The 27,431-nt window shown below is 46.1% G+C and overlaps 1 protein-coding gene across 2 annotated transcripts; it reads left to right on the top strand.

Moving 5' to 3' along the window:
• Nucleotides 1-47: 47 nt before the first annotated feature.
• GSS (glutathione synthetase) lies at nucleotides 48-27,055 on the top strand. 2 transcript variants are annotated; one of them, XM_023220500.1, is made up of 13 exons: nucleotides 48-132; nucleotides 3,905-4,041; nucleotides 9,445-9,590; nucleotides 12,834-12,909; nucleotides 13,210-13,349; nucleotides 14,008-14,124; nucleotides 18,755-18,835; nucleotides 18,939-19,016; nucleotides 20,144-20,210; nucleotides 23,378-23,572; nucleotides 24,074-24,155; nucleotides 25,904-26,093; nucleotides 26,537-27,055. In XM_023220500.1, the coding sequence occupies exons 2-13, from the start codon at nucleotides 3,913-3,915 to the stop codon at nucleotides 26,658-26,660; spliced, it is 1,425 nt and encodes a 474-aa protein (XP_023076268.1). In that variant the 5' UTR covers nucleotides 48-132; nucleotides 3,905-3,912; the 3' UTR covers nucleotides 26,661-27,055. The 2 variants fall into 2 exon arrangements, with proteins under 2 accessions (XP_023076268.1, XP_023076269.1); XM_023220501.1 differs by lacking the exon at nucleotides 48-132 and adding an exon at nucleotides 223-1,135.
• The last annotated feature ends 376 nt before the right edge of the window (nucleotides 27,056-27,431 follow it).

The following is a 27,431-nucleotide window of genomic DNA, read 5'->3' as shown; positions in this document are numbered from 1 at the left end:
TCCCCGCCCTACTCTTTAAGCCGGCCCGGGGCGGTCCGCGCAAGCGCACTGGGTCACATCGAGGCCCCGCCCCCCGAGCCTGGGTAGCGGCGCGAGTGCCGAGAGAACCGTACGCGGAGAGAAGGCGAACGAGTAGGTTGGCGCGGCCACGGCGGCCGGCACGGGTCACGTTTCCTCGGGAGGGACGATGTGAGGGAGGGGTCTGGAGAGGGATTGAACTCCGGAGGCCGGGAGATCTTGTAGCTGAAACCCTTCGCATGCGCGGGGAAACTAGTGTCTCTTGAGGGGGTTGGGCTGGCGCGCGTTGATCCCTTACTTTCCGGATCTCCTGCCGTTAGATCAGGCCGGTGTCGGGGTCAAGTGGGCCAGTGAGACTGGAGCCAGTTAGAACTACAACGGGGAGCGATTAGGGACAAACTTTGTCTAGGGTGAAAGCGAGCGAGCCCGTAGTGGGGCCAGCCTGGGCAGCCGACCGTGTCATTGCCTCGGGGCCTTTCTAGGCTCTGGTCTAGTCCTGGGGATAAAGTCCGACCCATTTCCTTGTGGGCGTTTTGAGGCTTTCGGTGATCTGGCCCGTCTGTCATTCTTTCTTCATTCATTCATGTAATGAATGAATACAGTACTAAGCGCCGCTAACACTAGATAGAGAAGTGATCAAGACAAACACCGTTCCCGCGGTACCGGGAAAAGTGATGGGCTGTAGAATGTAGAAGCCCAGGGCGGAGAACAGGGACGGCTTCTGGAACTAAATCGCGAACCCTGATCAGAAGTGGTGGGGAGAGTTCCAAAGAGAAGACAGCACGTGCCAAGGCCTGGAAGGGGAACAGAGGCCGACGTATCCTGGTCACTGAAGATACCTTACTCTGAATCTGTTTCGTGCCCAGGGAAGAGATGACAGTTGTCAGGGCTAGGCTACAAACACTGGAAATGGAGATAGACAACGGAATTCAAAGTATTATATACCTAGCAAAATCCACAGAATTTGGGGAGAGTGAGATGTAGAAAAGAAGTACTCAAGGCTTGGGTACCTGGGTGGGGTTCATCAGAGGAGAAGCAAATTTGTGGGAGACAACAACAAATTCTATTCTGGTTGTGTGGAGACTCGCAGGAAGTAATTGGATATTCTAGTTTGAAGGTAGGAAAGTATTGCTATGAAGATGTAGATTTGAAAGTCATCAGTAAAACAAATAAAGCCAAAGGAGGGTTGAAGCTGTAGAATGAGAAAAACAAAGGGCCCACTTAGCACCTTCATCGTGATTTCTTTTTTTTCTTTCTTTCTTTTTTTTTTTTTTTTTTTTGACAGAGTTTTGCTCTTGTTGCCCAGGCTGGAGTGCAATGGCAAGATCTCGGCTCACCGCAACCTCCACCTCCCGGGTTCAAGCTATTCTCCTGCCTTAGCCTCCCGAGTAGCTGGGATTACAGGCATGCGCCACCACGGCGGGCTAATTTTGTATTTTTAGCAGAGATGGGGTTTCTCCATGTTGGTCAGGCTGGTCTTGAACTCCCAACCTCAGGTGATCCGCCTGCCTCGGCCTCCCAAAGTGCTAGGATTACAGATGTGAGCCACCACGCCTGGCCCATGGTGATTATTTTTATGTCTTATCCTTCTCCATGTCCCTGGTACCTAGTCAAGGGACTGGCATTAAATGCAAATCATTGTTTGCCAACTAAATAAAAGCCCAACAGCAAACAGATGTCGGAATTCCAGAGTTGTGGAATGATGCGGGCTCATGGAGGGTTTCATTACTCTAATGTCAAAGTAATGGGTTCTTGTCCTGGCTCTGCCACTAGGTTTCTGTGTGACCTCTGACAAGTCTCTTCCTACCTGTAAAGAGAGTACAGGCAAAAAATGGTCTCATGTATAGAGCTTCTTTTGAGAAATTTCACACTGATTTTTCTCTTAATCCACACAGCAATCTTACTTGAAAGGGAAGTCGGCCGGGCGCGGTGGCTCAGGCCTGTAATCCCAGCACTTTGGGAGGCCGAGGGCGGGGGTCATGAGATCAGATTGAGACCATCCTGGCTAACATGGTGAAACCCCGTCTCTACTAAAAATACAAAAAATCAGCCGGGCGTGGTGGCGGGCGCCTGTAGTCCCAGCTACTGGGGAGGCTGAGGCAGAAGAATAGCATGAACCCAGGAGGTGGAGCTTGCAGTGAGCCAAGATCTGCGCCACTGCACCCCAGCCGGGGCCACAGAGCGAGACACCGTCAAAAAAAAAAAAAAAGAGAGAGAGAAAGAAAGAAGTCACATTATTATGGACTCAAACCCAGGTCGGTCTGTCTGTCTGACTTGAGCCTTGTTCGTTACTATGCCTGCCCTCATCTATGTCTCACTCAGCAGAGATATTATCAGGACACTCTTGAGATTACGTGCACATTCTTTCAAAGCATTGTGCTGAGGCCGGCAGACCTTCATAAATGGCCTAGCGCTAGCTCTGTCATGGGGACAGGGGGATAGAGCTGAATGTGATGGAAGTTTCCTATTATTCTCTAACTTCCTTCCTGGGGACCACTGAGTTGGGCAGCCATGTTCTGTTAAATGACAATAGGGCAGAACAAAAGTAATGACTGTGTTTCCAGATTTTTACCCAGATCTTAAACTCCCGAGGCCTGCTGAAAAATGAATGAGTACCAGGGTGTGAGTTTGTACACCTCTGTATGTCTCTAGGCAACCAATCAGACAACTCCTCCTATTACATTGGACACGTGGCTTTCAGCGATTTCCATCTTGCTAATGTGATTTCTCAAAAATATTTTCTGTCTTTTGGTGCTTTGATAATAAATGTCCATACATGGAATGTAATCATTTTCTGCTACTAAGATTCCTTCTGGTTAGTATAAGGGAGGAGTTCACCTTATTTGCATTTCATGATATTCCACGAAGAGCTCCCTCCCCCTTCCCATGTAATTTATTTGAGATCTGCTGACATGAGTTGTTGGAGCTTGAAGGGAATTAATAGTGTACTGCAGTGACTCCTATCCCAGGAAAACTTGTTAAAAATACAAAGCCTCGGCTGGGCGTGGTGGCTCACGCCTGTAATCCCAGCACTTTGGGAGGCCGAGGGGGGTGTATCACAAGGTCAGGAGATCAAGACCATCCTGGCTAACACGATGAAACCCCGTCTCTACTAAAATACAAAAAATTAGCCAGGCGTGGTGGCGCATGCCTGTAATCTCAGCTACTCGGGGAGGCTGAGGCAGGAGAATTGCTTGAACCCAGGAGGCAGAGGTTGCAGTGAGCCAAGAACAAGCCACTGACCTCCAGCCTGGGCGACTAAGTCTCCATCTCAAAAAAAAAAAATAATGATAATAAAAATAAATACAAGCCTCAACCCATCCTTCCCTTCAGGCCTCTTGAATCAGAGTCTCTGGGATGGGACCCAGGAATCTGTATTCTTTCCCAAGCTCCCCAGAATGTTCAGCCAGGTTTGGAAACTACTGATGTACCCCATTCTTCTTGTTTCACAGTTAGGGAATCTGTAGCTCTGGGAGAGGAAGGAACTTGCCCCAGTCACATCTGATATTAGTGCTTCTTTCTCCAATGAAGAGCATTAGGCTGGGAGTCCAGAAACATGGGTTCAAGTCCAGGTTATACCAGTCATCACCTCGGCAAGTCATTTCACCTCTCCAAGCCTCTGCTTCCTTACTGTGAGAATAATGCCATTGTGTTAGGAATCAAAAGAGAGAGTGGCAATGGAAATGCTTTGTCAGGCTTTCTATTTCGTGCACGTGGAAGTTGTTAAGAGCTAGAACCAGCCAGTGTTCATTCCTGTATACCACGCTGTTCCCTTCCAACAGAGGTCAGGGTCCTGCTGTGTTGGGGGGGTGGCCACCAGCCAGTTTCAATGGTTGCTGGGCTTCAGGCCATCTGTCACCAACTCTCTTCTCTCCATCTTTTGCAGGTGTTGGGATGGCCACCAACTGGGGGAGCCTCTTGCAGGATGAACAGCAGCTAGAGGAGCTGGCACGGCAGGCCGTGGACCGCGCCCTGGCTGAGGGAGTGTTGCTGAGGACCTCACAGGAGCCCACTTCCTCGGAGGTAAGCCCCTAGCTCCTCCCCACAGCATTCACCATGGCCCACTGTCTGGCCCCAGCCAGGCTGAGGGTCTTTCCTTTGCATCAGGGACCGTATCTCTTCTGCCTTATTTTTTTCAGTAACTGAAATTGATCTGTAGAAGTAGAAAGTAAAAAAGCAGCATGCTGGAGTAATCAAATTTAAATATGGGGTTTGAAGTGTGACTTAGGCAAATTACTCTCAGCTGCAGTTTCTTCAGGTGTAAAAATGGGATAATAATAGGACCTACCTCACTGGTTTGGTAAGAGAATTAGAGGGTGATTCATGTGAAGCACTTTGCCCAGTGAGCTATTACTGAAGATCCCATAATCACTCTACCTTCTCTGTAACTGGTTTGTGATATATCTTTTCAAGCCTTTCTCTGTGCATTTATATATGTAGATATATGTATAGAGAAATGTGTCTTTTTAAAAAAACAAACTATTATTTGATAATTATCAAATATTATTTGATATCTATCATAGAATAAATTATATTATTCTATGATATATTTTTGGTTTTTTATTTAATAGTCTGTCTTAGAACTTTCCAATGCCTTCCATTAGGGTCAACTTCAATCTGAGGCATAGTATTCCAGATGTGGGCATATCACAGTTTCGCTTCCCTCTACTCATGTCTATTTAGGTGATTTCTCTCATGATTTTATGACCATAAATAGCATTATAGGGAACATCCATGGGGCACCTTTGTGAGTGTTTCTCCAGGGTCAATACGTAAAAGTAGAACTGCTGAGTCCAAACCACACCTTTTTAAAATCTCATCCTTAGGGGGGAAAAAATAAAGCTTTTTTAATGTGGTGACTAGGCAAGACATTTGAATGGTTCAAATTCAAAGGGTACAAGAGTTTACCCTAATGCAGCCTGTGTTTTGGTTTCTTGTTGATCTTTTCAGATGACTGATTCATAACAAGTAACTAGTAACAAGTAAATATATTCCTTGGGGCCTTGCTCTGTTGCCCAGGCTGGAGCGTCATGGCATAATCTCGGCTCACTGCAACCTCCGCCTCTTGGGTTCAAGCAATTCTCCCACCTCAGCCTCCCAAAAGTAGCTGGGACTACAGGCATGTGCCACCATGCCTGACTAATTTTGTGTGTGTATGTGTGTGTGTATTTTTGGTAGATATGGGGTTTCACCATGTTGTCCAGGCTGGTCTCAAACTCCTGACTTCAACTGATCCACTGGCCTCTGCCCCTGCAAAATTGCTGGGATTATAAGTGTGAGCCACCGTGCCCAGCCTCCTTTTGCCCACTTTTTAAAAAAAACTTAACAGTACACCTTAAGATCATATTGGTGACTAAAGAGCTGCCAACATCTTTTCTTTTTTTAACCAGCCCCATTCTTTTTTGTCTCTGTGTGCCCAGAACCTAATACAGGCCTGGTGGAGTCCACACTCAGTAATCGTTTGCTAAGGCCCGAGTAAATGACAATGTCTGTCACCTAAGGCAGGCTGACAGTATGGAATAGAATTGCTTGGGCTGTGAACCTAGATTTTGTGAATTACTTGTATGAATCTAAGATGAAGCATTTTCCCTTCCAAGCTTTTGTTTCTTCTGCTAATCAATAGGTACCATGTGAAGATTCAGCAGTTGGTCTTTCTGGGAGTTAATGGAGCCTAGAAAAGGCACAATCCACAGTGAGATTTGTAATCCAGAAAAAAAGTCAGAAAATGTATGTGTGTGTGTGTCTGTCTGTCTGTGTGTGTGTGTGTGTGTGTGTGTGTGTGTGTGTGTGAGGTTTTACTCCAAATCTTTACCAAATGCCTGCTGTAGGCTATGCCATTCTAGGCACTGAGGACAAAGAGGTGAGTCAGCCAGAGTCCTAGCCTCTGGAGCCCCTGGTCTAGTTAGAGAACATACCACAAAACAAAATGAAATAATGTCAGCTCTATGAGGAAACACAGGCAGTCTGCTACACAATGTTAACTATCATTTATTGAGTATTTACTATGTGCCAGGCATTATTCTAAACACTTTGGAATCACTGACTCCTCGCCACAACAGAGGTAAGGAAACTGAACCCCAGAGAGGCTAAGTAACCTACCTGAAGTCATTTAAATGGTAAAATGATTGGCAGAGCCAGGATGTAAACCCGAGGAATTTGGATCCTGAGTCCATGCTCTGAACATCCATGCTTTTTTTCCTTTCCTGAGATACTATACAGGACAGCTGGAAAAAAGAGTAATTCATTATGATTAGATGATTGAGTGGAGGGGTGGTATTTGAACTAGATCTTAAAAGACAAACAGGGAAAAGGAACTGCATAGCAAGGACCTAAAAGTAGGAAAAGCCAAAAAAAAAAAAAAAAAAAGTGTTCAAGAGAATGCAGCTGAAATGCAGGGCGCTTAAGTGGATATAGTGGGAAAGAAGGCAGGCCAGCATCAGACAGCCAAGGGGCCTTAGCTACTGGGTGGAGGAGGAGTGTGAACTTTATCCTGTAGATTAGAGCTGTATACTAGCCATATCCAGCCTGAATATTTGGCTCCTGCGGTGTTTGGGGAGTTAATTTGTTTTTTACAATAAGTAATACATTCAAATGCACTGGAACAGAGTGCAAAATTCAGAGTAAGTCCCCTTCCTCCAGCCAGTGTTTCCCTGACCAGGGGCAAGCATTGTTAACAGTTTTTTTCACTAGAGTATTTTTAAAATGTCAGAGCCAACATTAAAAAAAAAAAAAAAATCATGAAATAAAAAAAACATCTAGCAACCCAACTTGTTTGGAAAAATTATATCATCTGGCAACTCTGGCCTACTTTCCTGCATGACAACAATTGGCTAGGGCAGAGTTTTGGCTGCCCTCTTTAGAGAAGATGCAAGTTCTTATTTTTGCCACAGTTCCTGTCACTCGCTGTTGCTTCCCTGGCTACAAAGCAAAATTTTGTCATGCACATGCTATAGTTTTTTTAAAACAGTAGAATAATGTTTCTTTTTTTTTTTTTTTTTTGAGACAGTCTCACTCTGTCACCAGGCTGGAGTGCAGTGGCACGATCTCAGTTCACTGCAACCTCCGCCTCCTGGGTTCAAGTGATTCTCCTGCCTCGCAGCTGGGACTACAGGCACCACCACACCCAGCTAATTTTTGTATTTTTAGTAGAGATGGGGTTTCACCATGCTGGCCAGGAAGGTCTCGATCTCTTGATCTTGTGATCTGCCCGCCTCGGCCTCCCAAAGTGCTGGGATTAGAGGCGTGAGCCACTGCACCCTGCTAGTAATGTTATTTTATGTTATTGTCTCTATCAAAAGTGAGAAGATTGTGTGTTTCAGCCTTTAGCCTGTAGATAACAGAGAACAGCTGTATACTATTGATCCTAAATTCAGGAGGGCATAATGAGTCCTGGGACAGAGGCAGAGGGATGTCTTAGCAGAAAAACTCTGAGTTTTTCAGGCCAAGATTAGACTTGTTGGGGGCAGCAGAGCTTTCTGTGTTAAAGCCAAGGAAATTGCTCCTGTAGTCATCACATAGCTACTCAGGGTATTAGGTCACCCCTTATGTAATCTGCAGTCATTCCCATTCTAACTCATAAAGGCTTCAGGCCGAATAAACCTTATTCTCACAAATAGCCTTCCTCAGTTTTGTCTTAGATGCTGAGGCCAGGGCAGTGGTACACACCTGTAGTCTCAGCTGTCTCAGCTACTTGGGAGGCTGAGGCAGGAGGATTGCTTGAGCACAGGAGTTTGAGGCTATAGTGCACTATGATGGCACCTATGAATAGCCACTGTATTCCAGTCTGGGCAACATAGTAAGACCCCATTCCAAAAAAAAAGATGCTGAGAAGGTTAATTTAGGAATTATCTACCAAAATTTAAAATAGATTTGCCTGAATTACTTGATATTTTTACTTTTAGAAATTTAGAATATATGGACTTTCTCATATACAAAAATATCTAGAATGTATATTGTAGGATACCAATTGAAACATTAATGGTAATGGGAAAATAAAGAAACCAACTATATGCTAGATTCAATAAATTATGGTATATCCAAAGAGTAGAATACTATGCAGCAATTAAAAATCATGAAAATGCTCTATTTGAACATATAAGGAAATATTTTAAAAGCACAATATAGTATAGTTTGCTGTGGGGGTGAAAAAATGAGAAAATATATATGTATACATATATATCAATACAAAGATGACTAGAAGGATGTGTGAGACACTAGTCTGTCATTTGCCTTTGGGGAGGAGAACTGGGTGGCTGGGGCCCAGTCTTTTTCCCAGGAGACCTGAATGAGAGTGAGACATACTTCTCACTATGTATTCTTATGTCTCTTTTGAAGTTTGTATCATGTATTTGTATTATCTGTTAAAAAATATATATATATTTTGGCTGGGCATGGTGGCTCATGCCTATAATCCCAACACTTTGGGAGGTGGAGGCAGGCGGATCACTTGAGGTCAGGAGTTCGAGACCAGCCTGGACAACACGGTGAAACCCCATCTCTACTAAAAATACAAAAAATACCTGGGTGTGGTGGCACACACCCGTAGTCTCAGCTACTTGGGAGGCTGAGGCAGGAGAATTGCTTGAACCTAGGAGGTGGAGGTTGCAGTGAGCCAAGATTGTACCACTACACTCCAGCCTGGGCAACAGAGTGAAACTCCACCTCAAAAAAGAAAAAAAATAGTACTTTAAAAATAAATATATAAATACCAAGTTCTAACACCATAAACTTATACCATCATAATGACAAACTGATATAAACTCAAAAGTTAAACTCAGGAATGCTTCATAGTACAAGTCAAGGAGACTGGAGTGTGAACTCCTGATGCATGGAGGGGCCTGGGCTTGAACATCAACCGGCAAGGAGCAGGCTTCCGTATATGTGTGTGTGTGTGTGTGTGTGTGTGTGTGTTGTGTTTAGTAACCATCCTGGTTCAAATCCCAGCACCCCCAGTTACTAGCTGAATAAAATTTTGGATCTGTTAACCATCCTGGTTCAAATCCCAGCACCAGTTACTAGCTGAATATAATTTTGGATCCGTTAACCTCTCTGTCTCAGGTCCCTTCTCTGTGAAGTGTGGATAATAATAGTATCTTCCTCACAGGGCTAAATGATGAATCTATGTAAAGTATTTAAAATAATATACCTTGCACATAGTAAGTGCTCAATAACTTGTGGTTTTCTTTGTGTTATTTGCTTTTTGCTTTTTTGCTTCTATCTCTCTAATATGTAGAGATAAACTATCACAGAATCTGGAAGCTCTCTGTGTTCCCCTCTCCCCCTTCCACTCCTCCCGAGGTAACCACTAATCTACAGTTGGTGTGTCCTCAGTAAATGTAGGCCAGACTTTCCACGGGATTCCATTTGCAGGAAGACAGCCCATTCACAGGTGCCCTGCCCTGTCCCATTCACTCTTCTTGATCACAGGTGGTGAGCTATGCCCCATTCACGCTCTTCCCCTCACTGGTCCCCAGTGCCCTGCTGGAGCAAGCCTATGCTGTGCAGATGGACTTCAACCTGCTAGTGGATGCTGTCAGCCAGAACGCTGCCTTCCTGGAGCAAACTCTTTCCAGGTAGGGGGCAGTGAAGCATGGGGGGCCAGGAGCTGCCAGAACCAAGGAACTGGAAGATTGCAGAGCCGTGAGGTGTTACTGTGTCAGCTGACTTGGTGGGATAGAGGAAAGGTATCCCCAAAGAACAAAAAGTCATAGAGGTCAGGAAAGCTGGCTTCTAATCCTGGCTCAACCAGTTATTTTTGTGGCCTCAAGCCACTCCCTTTCCTCCTCTGGGCCTAAGATTTCTTCATCTGAAATATGAAGAGATTGACTTAAATCCAAGATCCCTTTCATTGTTCACATTCTGTAATCCGTGACACCCTACTTTGAAGACTGATATTTCCATTTGGAATTAGGGAAAGTCAGCCTAGTTTTGGAGGAGAACAGAGATAGGGAAGGTTATTAGGTTAAAGTCAGATTTTGTACTTCTCCTAAGCAGCGACCCTTTCTTGTCACCTCAGGCCTCTCATCTTTGGATGGGATGGGATACAGACTGGGCCACACTTAGGGCATGAGGAAGCAACCTCTGAAATGGTTCAGCCCATCCACCCTTCTCTGTCTCTTTCCCTTGATCTTTCTTTTTTCTTCAGATTCTGGGGCGATTTTTTTAAATTTCTTTGTTTATTTTAGAATTAAATATATATATAGGCTAGGCGCGGTGGCTAACGCCTGTAATCCCAGCACTTTGGGAGGCCGAGGTGGGTGGGTCACTTGAAGTCAGGAGTTCGAGACCAGCCTGGCCAACATGATGAAACCCTGTCTCTACTAAAAATACAAAAAAATTAGCCGGGCGCGGTGGCTCAAGCCTGTAATCCCAGCACTTTGGGAGGCCAAGACGGGCGGATCACGAGGTCAGGAGATCAAGACCATCCTGGCTAACACGGTGAAACCCCGTCTCTACTAAAAAATACAAAAAACTAGCTGGGCGAGGTGGCGGGCACCTATAGTCCAAGCTACTCGGGAGGCTGAGGCAGGAGAATGGCGTGAACCCAGGAGGCGGAGCTTGCAGTGAGCTGAGATCCGGCCACTGCACTCTAGCCTGGGCGACAGAGCAAGACTCCGTCTCAAAAAAAAAAAAAAAAAAAAAAATTAGCTGGGTGTGGTGGCGGGCGCCTATAATCTCAGCTACTTGGGAGGCTGAGGCAGGAGAATTGCTCAAACCCAGAAGGCAGAGGCTGCAGTGAGCCAAGATCATGACACTGTACTCCAGCCTGGGCAACAGAGCGAGACTCCATCTCAAAAAAAAAGAAAAAAGAATACATATATATGTATATATATTCATTGTAGAATTAAATATCTACATTATGTATGTACATATACATGCTAGATATATATATGTATTGTACGGGTTGAGCATCCCTAATCCAAAAATCCAAAAGCTGAAATGCTCCAAAATTCAAAACTTGTTGAACACCAGGTGACTCTACCAGTGGAAAACGCCACACATGATGCCATGTGACAGGTGCAGTCAAAATACAGTCAAGTTTGTTTCATGCACAAAATTAATTAAAATATTGTGTAAAATAATCTTCAGGCTATGCGTATAAGGTGTATATGAAACAAATGAATTTTGTGTTTAGACTTGAGTCCCATCCCCAAGATGTCTCATTACGTATATGCAAATCTTCCAAAATCCGAAAGACTGCTGGTCCCAAGCATTTCGGATAAGGAATATCCAACCTGTAATGGCATGTCTTTGATTAATTTTTCAACAGAAACTAGACTTTTGTTAGAGACAAAATCTTTTAAAAATGTGTGGGTGAATATGAGAAGGGCTCATAATGGTAAGAAGCTTGGAAACCATTGACTTGTAGCCAAAAACCCAATGAGTCATGAATGTATGAATCTGCCCACCACCTTGCCCCTGAGCTGTTTCTTAGAATGGGCCCAGCTTTGTACCTGCGATCCTGGATTGTGGGAAACGTGAGCAGCCTGGCTTATGACCTTTACCCTAATGATGCATTTATGAAGGAGACTTGCAGCTCATCTTTGCAACCCCTGCCTTCTCTGTTCCTCTCTCCTCTCATACACATACAAACCCTAGTTCCTAAGGGAGAAGAGCCCCTACAGCACATGAAGGGGAGCACCTCTTCAGAAAAAGGAAAGTGTGTCCCAACTTCCTTGGAGACTGAAGCCCAGTTGGGACTCAACTCCTAACCAAGGGCTGGCGTGAGGGAGCTCACCAGTGGGAGAGAGCTGGCTGGGGAGCAGGGGAACCTCAGGGCAGGCCTGGGCTACTTGGCTTCCCCCACTGGTCTGTGACATTTCTGTAACAAGGTGAGCCAGGCTTGAGCAGGTATGCAGAATCCACCCTGAATCTCAAAGGGCAGTAAGTGTGATGTTAATTACCTATGGATTCCTTCTTACTGTGGCTCTTGTTGAGGCTCCAGAAAACCATACTGGATAGGCCCCTAACACATGTCACATGTCACGGCAGTATACTGGGCTATGACAATGAGCCTGCATAGACACAGCCACTACCTTTATGAGGCTTATAGTCAAACAGGAGAGATGACACTAATCATCACACAAAGAAAATGTAAAATTGCAACTGTAGTCAGTGCTATAAAGGAGTGGTTTTTAGTTCTATGAGAACACATAGCAGGGGGATCTGACTCAGATAGGGAAGGCTTCCCTGAGGAAATCACATCATATGAGGACTAGTTGAAGAAAAAAAAAAAAAAACACCTAGGATATTTAGCTTGGGTCAGAAAAATCTTATTGGTGCACAGGGCATAACTGCTGTCTTCTAATCTCTGATGGCTGCCATGGAGAAGGAGGAGAAGGCTCACCCTGGGAGGTCACAGAGTGTAGGAAAAGCTGTGAAGAGTTAGTATTAGGTCAACCAGAAGGCTTGCCAACCATCAGAGCTATTCAAGTAGAATAGGTATATCATGTCATTTTTTAGCTCTTCTTCGGAGCAGTATGTTCAATTCTTTGAATGTAATATCTTACTGACTTTTTACCGCAATCCTATGATATAAATTTAATTATATCCTTCTCCATTTTATATATCAGCAAACTGAGACACGGAGAGGTGAAATGATTCCCTGAGGTTGCCTACTAGTGAGTGGTAGAGCTGGGATTTGAACCCGGGTCTGGAGCTGGATTCTTAGCCACTGTTCTTTACCAGATTGGGGCAGACATTCAAGTTTTGGTCAGTAGACTCAGAGAGGATTCAGGAGTCAATGAGTGGGGATGGGACTTCTTGAAATTTTAGGCCAATTAAACCTGCAAAATGTTCTCTGTTCCTTCCTCCAGCACCATCAAACAGGATGACTTTACCGCTCGTCTCTTTGACATCCACAAGCAAGTCCTAAAAGAGGGCATTGCCCAGGTAACCATTCCCAGCCTTACTTCAGTCTGGAAGCTGCCCCTCCCATCTCTGTTTGTTTTCTGTTTTGCTAGAAGAATTTGGTCCAGGCCCTCAGCCCATGGGAATCTGCCTCTCACTGGTCCCCACTGGGTTTATCCCAGTGACCAATTCGAGGATGACCAGAATGATCCCACTGGGCTTGGGAGTGTTTGCTGGTACCTCTAATCTCTACGTAGAGTTCATGGTACCTGTGTGCTCTGTGGCTAGGTCCTCAGAGTCAGTCCCTGGGCAGATACTGTCAGCTTTCAGTTTTCCCCACAGACCGTGTTCCTGGGCCTGAATCGCTCAGACTACATGTTCCAGCGAAGCACAAATGGCTCCCCAGCCCTGAAACAGATCGAAATCAACACCATCTCTGCCAGTTTTGGGGGCCTGGCCTCCCGGACCCCAGCTGTGCACCGGTGGGTCCCCTGGGCAGCCCTAGGCATACCTGTGGGGTGACATGCTGGTGGGTGTACAGTCACTGGCTAGGCCGGGGAACTCCAGCTATGACTGTGCTTTCCTGGGCCCTGGGTCACATGTTATCCCTGGCCATCCCCACAGCAGTTTCCTCTTGTAATCAGATCCTTGGTAGGTCAGGGAGAAAAGGGACCTCATGGCTCATCTAGTCCTGTCCCTACATTGTACAGGCAGAAGGAACAATATCTTGAGAGCCCCAGAGAGAGGAATGCAGGGACTTCTGTCTGGGGGCTGGGCCTAGTAGTATCCATTTCTAGACAGCAGTGATGCTCCAGGTTGCAATGATTTTAGATGGTCTGCAGCAGGATTCCAGACAGCACCTGGAGGCCCAGAGTAAGGGATTCCAGCTCAATGGGAGGCTGGGGTAGGTTGGGGTGGGGACAGAGGCTCCCAGGTCTCCTCTAGGTGTGTACACCAGGGGCCAGGGTTAGGGCAGCCCAGCATATTCCAACCTGAAGTGGATCCTCCAGGAATGAGATGGGAGCATGCTTTTCAGTGCTCAGCTGATTCGCAGAGTCATGTTGCTATATCTATGAGGTCATGGGCAGAGGGGGCTTCCAGGTCCATGCAATTACTGAACAGCCATCTCTCTTCCAACAGACATGTTCTCAGTGTCCTGAGTAAAACCAAAGAAGCTGGCAAGATCCTCTCTAATAATCCCAGCAAGGGACTGGCCCTGGGAATTGCCAAAGCCTGGGAGCTCTACGGCTCAAACAAGTAAGGGTGTGAAAAGGTAGCAGGAGGATCCTGCTTTAGTTTCAGCATTCATAGGTTTAGCAACTTCTTTTCTTGCCAGCCATCATTAGAGAATAAAGGGATTTTTCTAGCAATAGAAACTTATACCTTTACATGCCAAAATTATTTTAAGGTTTCCTTCTTAAATAAGAGATTCTGACTATGATTTAACTTTTTCTTATTGACTGAAGGCTGTCATTATGACTGTCAACAATTGCAGCTTGCTGTAATATATTAGTGCTACCTAGGTTTAGAGAGGCATGCAAGGCTGTTTGCCTGCATCAATAGCTGTAATAGCTCTGACTGTGCATTGGTACAATCTCAGCTTACTGCAACCTCGACCTCCCGGTTTCAAGCGATTCTCCTGCCTCAGCCTCCTGAGTAGCTGGGATTTCAGGCATATGCCACCACAGCCGGGTAATTTTTGTACTTTTAGTAGAGACAGGGTTTCACCATGTTGGCCAGGCTGGTCTCAAACTCCTGACCTCATGATCTGCCCACCTCGGCCTCCCAAAGTGCTGGGATTACAGGTCTGAGCTACCACACCTGGCCTCTCATTCATTTTCTTCATAGTTTTCTTGTCTGTTTCCCAATTCTCAGCTCTTACTTTTGACTGTTGTTGGTGTGCTTGAATTTGGAATCCTCCACCCCCATGCCCATGCCTCCCTTCTGATTTGCCATTGTTTGGGAAAGCAAATGATCCAGATTGTTATGATTGGGTCTGAAGAGTGTGAGGGCCTCTTGAATGAGTAAATGCATAAGCTTTGACTATGGAATTTTGTGGTATCCTTTTTAACTGCTTAGAGGCATTTTTTGCTTTCTTCCTATTTCTCAAGTGAAGATGTTAGGTAAGTGATTTTCAGATCATCGAGGGGCCACTATACTAACAGTTATTGCAATGTTAATAGAGCATTAATAGTCCTTAATGTACACTTACTAGTGCCACACCTTGTGCTAAGCTCTGTACAAACAGGATCTCATTGAATTCTCATAATAAGCTCTCTGAGGTCAATACTGTTCAACTGCCTCGTTTTACAGATGAGGAAACTGAGGTTCTGAGAACCAAAGTGAATTGTTAAGGCTAAGTGATGAGTTGGTGGCAGATCCCAGAGTCCACCTCTCTCCAAAACCTGTACTCTTAATCATGCCCTTACCTCCAAGAGAGCCGCTCTGTCCTTGCTAAGCCTCACTAAGACCTAAGAAACCTAGGACTCTAAGCATTTAGAAGTCATCAGACAAATATTCTTTCAAGTATATTGGCTAGGTTGTATTTTAAGAGAGTGAAGCCAGGGGATGGGTCAGCTGGGGAACTGCTGACAGACAAACGCTGCAGAGGGTTTTGCCTGCCAGGCTGTCAATAATGTGGACAGAAAATACTCGTGTGTCCAGAATTAGGCACTGGTAGGTAGGAGTTATGTGACACCTGAGCCAGAACTGGCTTCCCCCATTGTGAGAGTGAGATAGGCTCTTCTGCTGACCTAGCACATGACCTTGGCAAGTTAATTCTTTTCTTCTCTGAGCTTCAGTTTCCTCATTTGTAAAATAGGAATAATAATAATACCTAAAATGGTGTTAGTGAGAATTAAATGAGATCATGGATCTGAAAAATGTTTTAAAAAATCTGTGTGGATCATTATGTAGTACTTTCAATAATAATAATAATAGGCTGGGGACGGTGGCTCACACCTCTAATCCCAGCACTTTAGGAGACTGAGGCGGGTGGATCACCAGAGGTCAGGAGTTCAAGGCCAGCCTGGCCAACATGGTGAAACCCCGTCTCTACTGAAAATACAAAAATTAGCCAGGCATGGCGGTGGGCACCTGTAGTCCCAGCTACTTGGGAGGCTGAGGCAGGAGAATCACTTGAACCCAGGAGGTGGAGGTTGCAGTGAGCCGAGATTACCCCACTGCACTCTAGCCTGGGTGACAGAGCAAGACTCCATCTAAAAAAAAATAAATAAATAAAATGATAATAATAATAGCCATCATTTGACAAGTAGTAATTTTAATTCATGCAAGAGCAAACTGAGGCTCAGAAAGTTTGAATAACTTGCCCAAAGTTACACAACTGGTAAGTATAGAATTCATCTGCCTCTAAAGCCTATGTTATCTCTACTTCCCTTTTCTGCCTCTAAGAGATATGGTTCCATAGTATTGACTGAAAAACTGCATTGGTAGAGTAGAATAATTTTCATCAATTATCTCATGATTTTTAAAATTTTTAAGAAATGGAAGCCTGCAAAATGAATTACAATTTCAACTTAGACAAACTCTCAAAGCACAGGGCCTGTGGTTGGAATGAATAGAATAAGAAAAGGGGATTTCTGGTGGTAAAAGGCTGGGAACTGTGATCTTTTTAACACCCTTTTTTTTTTTTTTGAGATGGAGTTTCACTTTTGTTGCCCAGGCTGGAGTGCAATGGCACGATCTTGGCTCACTGCAACCTCCGCCTTCCGGGTTCAAGCGAGTCTCCTGCCTTAGCCTCCCGAGTAACTGGGATTACAGGCGCCCACCACCACAACTGGCTAATTTTGTAGTTTTAGTAGAGACAGGGTTTCTCCATGTTAATCAGGCTGGTCTCGAACTCCCGACATCAGGCAATCCACCCGCCTCAGCCTCCCAAAGTGCTGGGACTATAGGCGTGAGCTGCCACACCCGGCCATAACACCCTTATTTTATAGATGGGAAAACCAGGGCCCAAGGAACGAAATTGCCTTACCCAAGTCAATTACCAAGACACACTACAAGTCACTGGCAGAGCCAGGACTAGCACTCAGGGGTCCTCACCCCCAGCCAGCATGCTATTGTCAAGTCACCTTCCTTAGCTGACAACTTTCCTACTAGGAAACAGACTGCTCAGAACTGCTCAGAACTGAAGGCAGGAGAGGTCAAATATGTTTTCTGAGCCCAGCTCTGATTGTTTAGCAGTTGGCAGGCTGACTTAATTAGCTGGAGCGTGCAGTTCCTCTTTAACCTCCAGCTGCCAGCCTTCCTCCTCCACCTCTTTTTGGAGGTGGGCCAGCCTGGGCCAACTGCCACCCTCCCATACACACCCTCACCCATGCGCGGGACAGGTTAGGCTACAAAGTGAAGAGCAAAGCCATTGGCCCTTAGGACTCTCTCAGGACAAGATGACTTGTGAGAACACCACTTTTAGTTTGTCTCTCAGGCACTCAACTGAAAGCCAAGACTCAGCTTAATGTCACGTCTGACCTCATAAGATTTCAGGCAGACCAGGAGAGGAGACTTGCTAAGACCTATATTTTGGCTAAGCAGAAAGGAGTCAGGCAAACAGAGTTTAGTCCAAGAGGTTCTGCCAAGGTCAGGAGCAGCAGAGATAGACAAGAAAAGCTAAGTAGAGGAGGTCAGGGAATATACACTTAGAATCCTAAGCCAAAGCCTAGGGTTCCATGGGTCTCAGGAAGAAGCCACAGGCACAAAGCAGTATAGTCACAGCAAACATGGAGTTTGTAGGCTGAGAGCGGTGGCTCACACCTGTAATGCTAACACTTTGGGAGGCCGAGGCAGGCGTGTCACTTGAGGTCAGGAGTTCGAGACCAGCCTGGCCAACATGGTGAAACCCTATCTCTACTCAAACTACAAAAATTAGCCAGGGATGGTGGCACACACCTGTAATCCCAGCTACCTGGGAGGCTGAAGCAGGAGAATCGCTGGAACCCAGGAGGTGGAGGTTGCAGTGAGCCTAGATTGCGCCACTGCACTCCAGCCTGGGTGACGGAGGGAGACTCCGCCTCAAAAAAAATAAATAAAATGTAAAAGAAAAAAAAATGGAGTTTGGTACTGCTGAGCATTCACCCTAGGAATCTGTTAGGGGACTGGACCTATCTTTGACAATGGAAATGTGTTAAATGTGTTAGCCGGCAGCCAAACAGATAGTTCCCTGGCATAAGCTTTTCCCTGAGTCCTCAAGCCCCTTCCTCTTTAAGAAATATATGAATAGTCAGAGAGGAAGAAGCCACATAAGCCCTAGTGATCTCATTAATACTATGAGATCAAACGTGGCCCTGTGTACATCACAGGAATCTTGGGAGGCCCAGGAGATAATGTAGTTGTTTGTAGTTGGCCCTGTGGGTTTCTGTAGGCTTCCATTTCGTGTAAGAACCACACTCCTTTATTGTATCCTTTACAATCTAGTAACAGAGCCATTAGCCCCCGACCCCCTGCATTGTTCTTTTACAAAATGTTCCTCAATACTCCCTCTTGTTTATTCTTCCAGAAAGATGTTAGAATTATGTTAAGTTCTAAGAAAAAGGCTTCTTGGGTTTTTGAGATGGTTTTACATCTACATTTTAATTTGCACAGAAATTCATCGACTCATGACATCATTACAATATCTCATCTGCCCACTGGAGAAGGGTCAGAGGCATCTTCATTTTTGAAGTTTTCTTTTTTCAGGAAATCATATGTGATAGTGTCAGGTGTCTATGCCTTAGGTAATTCCAAGGTTTCCGAGAGAGGGGACATCTGTTCTTTCAGGGAAGCCTTGTTCTTATTCTTATTCCAGGAGGTGTGGCGGTGGGGTGGTTGAGGGGAGAAACAAAGGAAGAACAAGTTCTATAGTAGCCTCGGGCCACCTGTGCTCTTTCCCCAGTGCTGTGGTGCTACTGATTGCTCAAGAGAAGGAAAGAAACATATTTGACCAGCGTGCCATAGAAAATGAGCTACTGGCCAGGTAGGTAAAGGTAAGGGGGACTTATACGTGTGGCTCCAGGACTGGGGATGGGGCACTCAGAACATAGCATCCATTCCCTCTGGCTCTTGCCCATTTTTCACAGGAACATCCACGTGATCCGACGAACATTTGAAGATATCTCTGAAAAGGGGTCTCTGGACCAAGACCGAAGGCTGTTTGTGTAAGCATTCCCAAGAATTCAGTGGAAGGCTGGTTTATGAAGCTCATCCTGCCACTCTCTTCCTCAAAATGATTCTTTCTTCGGGGAGATGTGATGGCTTGCTTCCTTCTCTCATAATTTCTGAAATATCTCATCCTCCCAGGAAATTTTGGAGAAAGCCAGCCACTCTCTGCTTCTATCAGAGCTGTTGACATTCTGGATCAGGATCTCCTTAGAGATCATCTTGGTTTTCATATGCCCTAAGTTCCCAAAAGTTTTCTTGCCCCTCTTAATAAGTAAGGTGAGGTCAGGCCTGAGAAGCTGAGCTGGGCAGTCAGGGAGGAAGAGGAGCAGCTGGCTCATTCTGTGATTGGTCTGGATGCCACTGTCTGAGCTCAGGCCTGGATTTGTGTTCCAAGCCAAGTCTTATCCTTCTCTCTAGGGGCCACCACCAGGTAGATTTAGTGCTACGTATTTGGGTAGCATTGCAGCACATATATTTAGACCTAGAACTTGGTGATTGTTAAAATTAAAACTGTCCATGGAATTTCACACCACCACTCACTGTTTTTCAAGATGTGCTTTTATCATGACAAAACAAAGTAGTTAATTTACTTTTCAGATACACTAGACAATATCAAATAGGTCAAAGAAAAGGAAAAGATGTTTTAAAAGTCTGTGTCTTAATCAGACTCATCATTTTACATGTTTGCATTTCCACCTTCACTCCCACCATTAAAAATTTTTTTCAGTCTGGTTTTAGCTGCTTTAAGCAGTGGAAATACAAAATGTGTTTTACTACGCATGGCAGTATGATTCTGCTGCTCAGTAATTTCGAGCCAACGTTTTTATGCATTTACCAAATTTGATTCTAGTGACCTTCTTGTTCCTTCTGGCCTTCTTAGAATGACTCTAAATCTAGAATATTCTAAAGTATTCCATATGGCACACCTCCCTGTTTTCAGTGGAAGCCCTGGTAGTGTGGATATCTACTTTCACTGGTTCCAATGGAACCCCTGACCAGGCTCCCACCTGTGGGCTGAATTTTGAAAAAGCCAAATTCATCCTGATGCACCCTGAAATAGATTGAACCACTGAACATATCAGTTATGATTTAACACAGCAGCTTTCTCCATCCTGTGTTCCAGGGATGGCCAGGAAATTGCTGTGGTTTACTTCCGGGATGGCTACATGCCTCGTCAGTACAGTCTACAGGTTGGTATTTTCTGTGAGACCATTCTTTGCCTCCTGGGACCCACAAGAGCTCCACAGAGACCCAATTCAGGCTTATAACAACTGAGTTTTCCGAGTCCTCACTTCACTTCTTTCTCAGGGAGCTTGCTGCTAGAGCCTCCTATCCTCCCTCAAGGCTTTTGCTACCTCTCACTCTACAAACACAGTCTTCTAGAATTTGAATCCTCAGGAATCCACAGAGCTTCAGCCATTTACACTGTTTCCAGAGATGTGCTGGCAAATGTTTAACAACAATCAGCTCTCACTAGCTGATGTAAGCCAGTTCAGCATACTGCTGACCGTTTTTTTTCTGCCAACTCTTACCTTTCCTTTATCTGAATCAGAAAGTTTTATAATCTCCTCATTCATGTTAATGACAGTAATATCACCTCATTTTGCTATCCTACCATGTAGTTTCATTACTTTCCACATCCATTATTTCATTTAACCCTCACAACCACTCAGTGAACCATATAATTATCCCCATTATACAGATGGAGAAACTAATGTTTAGAGAGATGGAGAGGCTTCTCTAAGGCCCCACAGGAAGTTCCCAGGTTTTCTGACTTTCAGGCCGATGGTATTCCCATTCTTCTCCTCTGCTCCTAACATCCACATCATGGAGAGGCTAAGAAGCTCTGCTCTCAGCTGGGAGATGATAAAGGAGGAAATAAGTTTAGAAATACCATGAGCAGTGAGCTGGAGGTCATGAGCTTGACTGCCTCTGTGTGATGATGGTCAGGTTCCTGACCCTTTCTAGGTCTGTTTCTGTGAGCTGGGGGAGCTACACTAGAAAACTGAGGGGGCTCCTTCTAGGTCTGTAATTCATCTAGGACTCCCCTCAGGGTTGAGCTCCATATAGGGAAACTCTACAGAGGTGACATCTCGATGGAACATCCTTTTCTTTAGATAGGTGGTTAGCAGTGGTGGCTACTTGCTGACTACAGGAGAGATAAACTGTCTATTAGAAAAATAGGTCTAGATTTCAAAACAGGACAAAGAAAACTTAGAAGAATTTGAGATAACAAGGAAGGAAAGTAGTGTTTAAAGAGGTAGACTTTTTTTTTTTTTTTGAGGCAGAGTTTTGCTCTTGTTGACCAGGCTGGAGTGCAGTGGCGCGATTTCGCCTCACTACAACCTCTGACTTCCAGTTTCAAGTGATTCTCCTGCCTCAGCCTCCTGAGTAGCTGGGACTACAGGCACGCGCCACCACACCCAGCTAATTTTTGTATTTTTAGTAGAGACAGGGTTTCACCATGTTGGCCAGGCTGGTCTCGAACTCCTGACCTTGTGATCTGCTGACCTTGGCCTCCCAAAGTGCTGGGATTACAGGTGTCAGCCACCACACCTGGCCAAGAGGTAGACACATTTAGCACCTGGCCAAGAGGTAGACACATTTAGAGAACTGAGCAGCTCAGAGCAGGTTTAGACATGGAGAGAGATCTAGAAGGCTTAGTGACTTGCTAGGTGACCCTGGGCAAGTCCTTGCTTATCTTTGGTTTTGCTTTCCTGCTTCTAACATAATGGAGTATTTCTCTGGGTTTATCTCTGATGTTCTGGTCACCTATGATTCTGTGTGGAATGCCAGACTAGTAGTTGGGTTCCTGGGATAATTGATGAAGATCAGGTGAAAGTGCTGCAGGTGAACCAGTAGTATCAAAGTAAGGACAGCATTGGGTGGGGGTCACAGGAGAGACCTGATCCTGCTGTGTGCAGTTTGCAGTGGTCTGGAGCCAAGGAAAGACTGTCTCCCCATTGCATGCGAATGGGAACCAGAGCTGGGAGGCATGGTCCCTGCTGTTTCCTTGCCTTTTATACCCTCAGCTCTTGTGGTAGTAAACCATTCATCCTGTGATCACCCACTTGAGGCCTTTGTTCATATTATCTTAGTCTGAGTATCCCTTCCCTATTGAGTCTCACTTGACTGACTTTACCTGTCCTTCAGAACCCCACTCAAATTTCACCTTATTCAGCAACAACAACAAATATTTATTAAGCATCTACAAAGTGCGAGGAACTGTGTTAGACACTGGAGATACAATGGAAAATGAGGAAAATGATAAGTGCCCTGTGCTGTGAAGCTCACAGTCTGGTCAGAGAAATGGGCATCAGAAAGTAAACAAAAATATGGTCATTTATGGTGGCTCATACCTGTAATCTCAGCACTTTGGGAGGCCTAGGTGGGTGGATTGCATGAGCTCAGGAGTTCGAGACCAGCCTGGGCAACATGGCAAAACTCCATCTCTACAAAAAATACAAAAATTAGCCGGGTGTGGTGGCGTGCACCTGTAGTCCCAGCTACTTGGGAGGTTGAGGAGGGAGGACTGCTTGAGCCCAGGGGATGGAGGTTGCAGTGAGCCAAGATTGCACCATTGCACTCCAGCCTGGGTGACAGAGCAAGACCCCATCTCAAAAGAAAAAAAAAAGTAAACAAAAATAGAAAAAAAATTGGGATTTTTGTGTGTGTGTTTGTGTGCGTGTGTGTGTTTTAGTTTCAGGTAACTGCTTTCAGTGAAACAACTGGGTAAAAAGAGAGAATTATGGGAAATTCACATTAAATAGAGTGGACAGGGAAGCCTTCTCTGAAAAGCTGACATTGAACTGAGATGTAAGGATAGTAAGGATCCACCTATGCATAGGAAAAGCCAAAAGGAAGGGGGTTTCAGGTTGAGGAAAAAGCAGTGCAGGCCCTGAGGAGGGAAAGAGCTTTGTGATTTGAGGAATGACAGGCCTGTGTGGCTAGAATGATGGAGACGAGGAGTCAGGGATGGTACAAGGTTGAAAAAGTAGACAGGAGCCAGCTCCTGAAGGATCTTAAAAGCCATGGTAGGGAGTATGGAACATAGTGGGAAGCTGAGCACATAGACAAGTGTTCTACCTCCTTCAAGCCTACTCATCAGTTTTTCTACATCCTTACACCTATTGTTTCCCACAGATTGGGGAATTCTTGCCTTTGCGGGGGCTCACAGTCTGGCACAATGATACATAACTATAACATATCACACCTGGCTCACAAGGATGTTACAATGATCCTGGGTAATAATGAGTGTGAAGATATAAATCATGATACCTGGCACCTAGTGGGTATTCAGTAAGCATCAGCTGAGGTAAAATACAGTCGAATTCCTTTTGTCTTCTTCCTTCTGCAGAACTGGGAAGCACGTCTACTGCTGGAGAGGTCATGTGCTGCCAAGTGCCCAGACATTGCCACCCAGCTGGCTGGGACTAAGAAAGTGCAACAGGAGCTGAGCAGGCCGGGCATGCTGGAGATGTTGCTCCCTGGCCAGCCTGAGGCTGTGGCTCGCCTCCGCGCCACTTTTGCTGGCCTCTACTCACTGGACATGGTATGTGGGCAGCCCGTTTCTCCTACCATAGGCCTCCTAGGTGGCAGAGACCTAGAGTTCAATGTGTTGGGGAGGGTGGAGCTGGCATTGTGACAAGGGTTGGTTATGCTCTGGAGAACCCCTAGAACTCTGAGCAGAAGAGCAGCCTCATAATGGAAGGATGGGGACTGGAATCCATTGTAAGCTACCTCAGCAAAGGTAGAGAGGAGGATGGCAACCAGAGGGAAGGGACTAAGTCAGGTAGCAAGAACTAAGAAATGTACCAGGGTGCCTGCTGCAGAGCCCTGAGCTGTTGCTAAAGAAAGGCCCATTCTCATTGCATCGGCTGCTGCAGGGGGTTTGTTGGGAGTGTCATCCAGATAGTAGCATCCCACCTGAACGAATTTATGGCTGTTCTCCCTCCTGCTCCTCCTCTGATGCTGCTCTGCACAACCAGCTGGACCTAAGCTCTTGCCTCTTTAGCCTTTAAACTTATGCTAACTGCTTTCTGCCTCCTTCCAGGGTGAAGAAGGGGACCAGGCCATCGCCAAGGCCCTTGCTGCTCCTAGCCGGTTCGTGCTAAAGCCCCAGAGAGAGGGTGGAGGTAGGTGGATCCCCCTTTGCAGGGCTCCTCAATGAAAGGGACTAGCAGGCTGTGGCCAGTGCTCATGGGCACTTACTCTGAGCACAGTCCCAAGCATGGGGGATACTATTGGAACTGACACAGGCCACATGTTGGACAGTGTTGCCTAAGACCCTGTGACCAAGTCCGGGAGCACAGGGGAAACTGATTAACCAGCATTGAAGGGTTTGGACAACTTTAACCTGAGGGGTCTGTGGGTAGATTGTTGGGAAGTGGGGTAGGGTCATATTAGGAGATTGGAGAGAATACATGTCTGTTTTCCTTTCTAATTTGAAACTCCTTGAAGTCAGGGGTCATGTCTACCTCTCCAGAGGAGAGGATGTTTTTAATCTTTGTCTTAAGAGGTGGGTAGGAATTTCCCAGATGGAAAGGAGGAAGAGTGTTTCATACAACAGGGACAACCTCAAGCCAAGGCACTGGGCCATGGAAGTGTGGGATGTTTGGAGGTTAATGAGAAACTGGTGAGGCTGGAGGGGGAGCTGGGAGGGGACAGAGATTTAGGCCGGAAAAATGGTTTGCATCCTGATTATAAAGGGCCTTGAATATATACTGAGAAATTGGATTTTATCTTAAGGGCAGTGGGAGGCCATTAGAGAGTTTTAAACCGGGAAGGGACACATTGATCCAGGACTCAAGTGGTTAGCAGTGGTGGGAACTCGCAAAACTTACAAAGTTTCTGCATTGTAGAAGATGTCCTGGAATGAAGGGAGACACTGGTAGCAGAGACCATGGAAGAGGCTGATACAGTTGTTCAGAAGAGCAACGTAGAGGCCTGAGCTAGGGCTATGACTGTGGGGCCGACTGGAGAGACATGTCCTAGATAGTGAGAGGACAGTGGAAGGGAGGAGTTAAATATGACTCAGGGGTGCCTTTTGCCTGATTGGGGGTGGGAAGGTCCAGGAGGGGCAGGTTTAGGCAGAAGTAATAAGTTCTGCTTGGACAAGTTGAGTTTGTTTGGGGGCCAGTCATATGGTGTCTAAGCAGGGAGCCTGCATTAAAGATTTGGAAGTTAACAATTTTTTTTTTTTTTTTTTTTTTGAGATGGAGTCTCACTCTGTCACCAGGCTGGAGTGCAGTGGCATGATCTCGGCTCACTGCAACCACCACCTCCCAGGTTCAAGTGATTCTCCTGCCTCAGCCTCCTGAGTAGCTGGGACTACAGGTGTGCGCCACCACACCCAGCTAATTTTTGTATTTTTAGTAGAGACGGGGTTTTACATATTGGCCAGGATGGTCTCGATCTCTTGACCTCATGATCCACCCACCTCAGCCTCCCAAAGTGCTGGGATTACAGGCGTGAGCCACCGCGCCCGACTGGAAGTTAACAATTTTTAGGGTATAGATGGAGCCTCAGGAATAGGAGAGATCTCCCTGGGAAAAGGCACATAGAGGAGAGTTAGCGTGGAGAACCAGTTCCCTTGGGACCCCAGCATTTAAGAGAAGGAGTCAGTAATGGAGCTTGAGAAGGAACAGCTGTAGGTAGGAGGCGAACCAGGGCGGAACAGTGTAGTGGAAGATGTGTTCACTGCATGAGTAAGGGCTCTCCTGTCAAAGTAAGCTTCCCTCCTGGGGAGCCAGATATGCCCTGGCTTCACTGAGCGGATGCCAGGAACTGAGGCTGCTGACTTGCCCATGTGGCCTCAAAAGTGAGGGCATGGGATGGAGGAGGTAGGCAGAGGGTCCAGGGTGACTGGCCAGTTTCATTGCAGGTAACAACCTATATGGGGAGGAAATGGTACAGGCCCTGAAACAGCTGAAGGACAGTGAGGAGAGGGCCTCCTACATCCTCATGGAGAAGATCGAACCTGAGCCTTTTGAGAATTGCCTGCTACGGCCTGGCAGCCCTGCCCAAGTGGTCCAGTGCATTTCAGAGCTGGGCATCTTTGGGGTCTATGTCAGGTGAGTGAATCAGAAGCTCTTTCCACTACCTGCTCGTAAGAGTGCCAGCCAAGTGAGCCTAGAGGGGAACACTGGAAAGAGTCAGGAATCCTGGGCTTCAGTGCCAGCTCTGCCAATCCCTAGCTTTATTACCTGTTTCTTTATCTATTAAATGAGGCCAAGGACACAAGACCTGCCCACCTCACCAGGGTATCAGATGAAGCCCTGATGAGAAGTCCTCTGCAACCGTGAAGCAAAATCCAAATGGCACCAAGAGGACTCAGAACACATGGTTTGACAATCTAGGACTAGAAGGAGACTCCAGAGAGGAATAGAGACTCTAAAATCCTAGCACTTTCTTGGGTATAATCAGTTACCCATGTACTGCTCAACTGGGACCAGGAAAGGTCCTGGGTTTGGGGCTGAGTCCGGGTGATGTGTGTCTCCTGCCTCCATTTCTATAGGCAGGAAAAGACACTCGTGGTGAACAAGCACGTGGGGCACCTACTTCGAACCAAAGCCATTGAGCATGCAGATGGTGGCGTGGCAGCGGGAGTGGCAGTCCTGGACAACCCATACCCCGTGTGAGGGCACAACCAGGCCATGGGACCTTCTATACTCTATATTTGTCATTCCTTTCCTAGCCCTCCTGAGGGGTATCCTCCTAAAGACCTCCAAAGTCTTTATGGAAGGGTAAATACTGGTACCTTCTCCCAGCTCTCCATCTGAGGACCAGAAAAGCTGTGTTTCCCTTAGATGAGATCTAGAGGCCCCCAAATCCTGGGGGTGTGGGTACAGCTGAGGGGAAGCTGCTCTGAGGTAAAGGTCCATGAACCCTGCCCCACTCCCGTCAGCCCCTCATCAGCCTTTTCAGCAGGTTCTAGTGCCTGACTTGGGCTAGGACTGAGTGGTAGGAGGATGGGGAGTGGAGGGGCATAGCCTTTCCCTAATTCTGCCTTAAATAAAACTGCATTGCTGATTCAGTGATTCCTTACTTTGTGCATAGAGGGGAGGTGGGAACTGTAATCTACGTTAGCCCACTTAAGATGTATTAGAGCAGGGAAGTGACTGTTCTGTAATCAGGGTCTCCCTAGACCCAGACTCTGCAGGTGGAACCCTGAAGTTTCAATCCTTAGCCACCCATTAATGCTCCTACTGGATCACAGGGAGGAATGAGAGTCCCTGGCAGGAGCCCAGGAGGGAAGGCAACCATGTTGGGACATAACAGTTGTGAACTGGCTTCAATCACTTTCCTGCTTAGCTCAGGGGCTTGTCAAAGGGCCTGTCAGTGAAGCCTCCTTGGCTCTGCCCAAACCAAAAGTTCTATAAGGAAGATATTGGGGGTAGTCCTAGGAAATA

The sequence above is a fragment of the Piliocolobus tephrosceles genome, chromosome 20 (genome assembly GCF_002776525.5).
Source record: "Piliocolobus tephrosceles isolate RC106 chromosome 20, ASM277652v3, whole genome shotgun sequence".
Lineage (NCBI taxonomy): Eukaryota > Metazoa > Chordata > Mammalia > Primates > Cercopithecidae > Piliocolobus > Piliocolobus tephrosceles.
The sequence above is the reverse complement of the archived record's forward strand: the minus strand, read 5'-3'. Positions and strand labels throughout refer to the sequence as shown.

What these genes read in the sequence shown, in the direction of transcription:
- GSS (XM_023220500.1), top strand. Translation starts at nt 3,913, where the DNA reads ATGGCCACCAACTGGGGGAGCCTCTTGCAGGATGAACAGCAGCTAGAG. An exon ending in AGGAGCCCACTTCCTCGGAG is followed by an intron (nt 4,042 to 9,444) that starts GTAAGCCCCTAG and finishes TCTTGATCACAG; the next exon opens with GTGGTGAGCTATGCCCCATT. An exon ending in GCCCCAGAGAGAGGGTGGAG is followed by an intron (nt 24,156 to 25,903) that starts GTAGGTGGATCC and finishes GTTTCATTGCAG; the next exon opens with GTAACAACCTATATGGGGAG.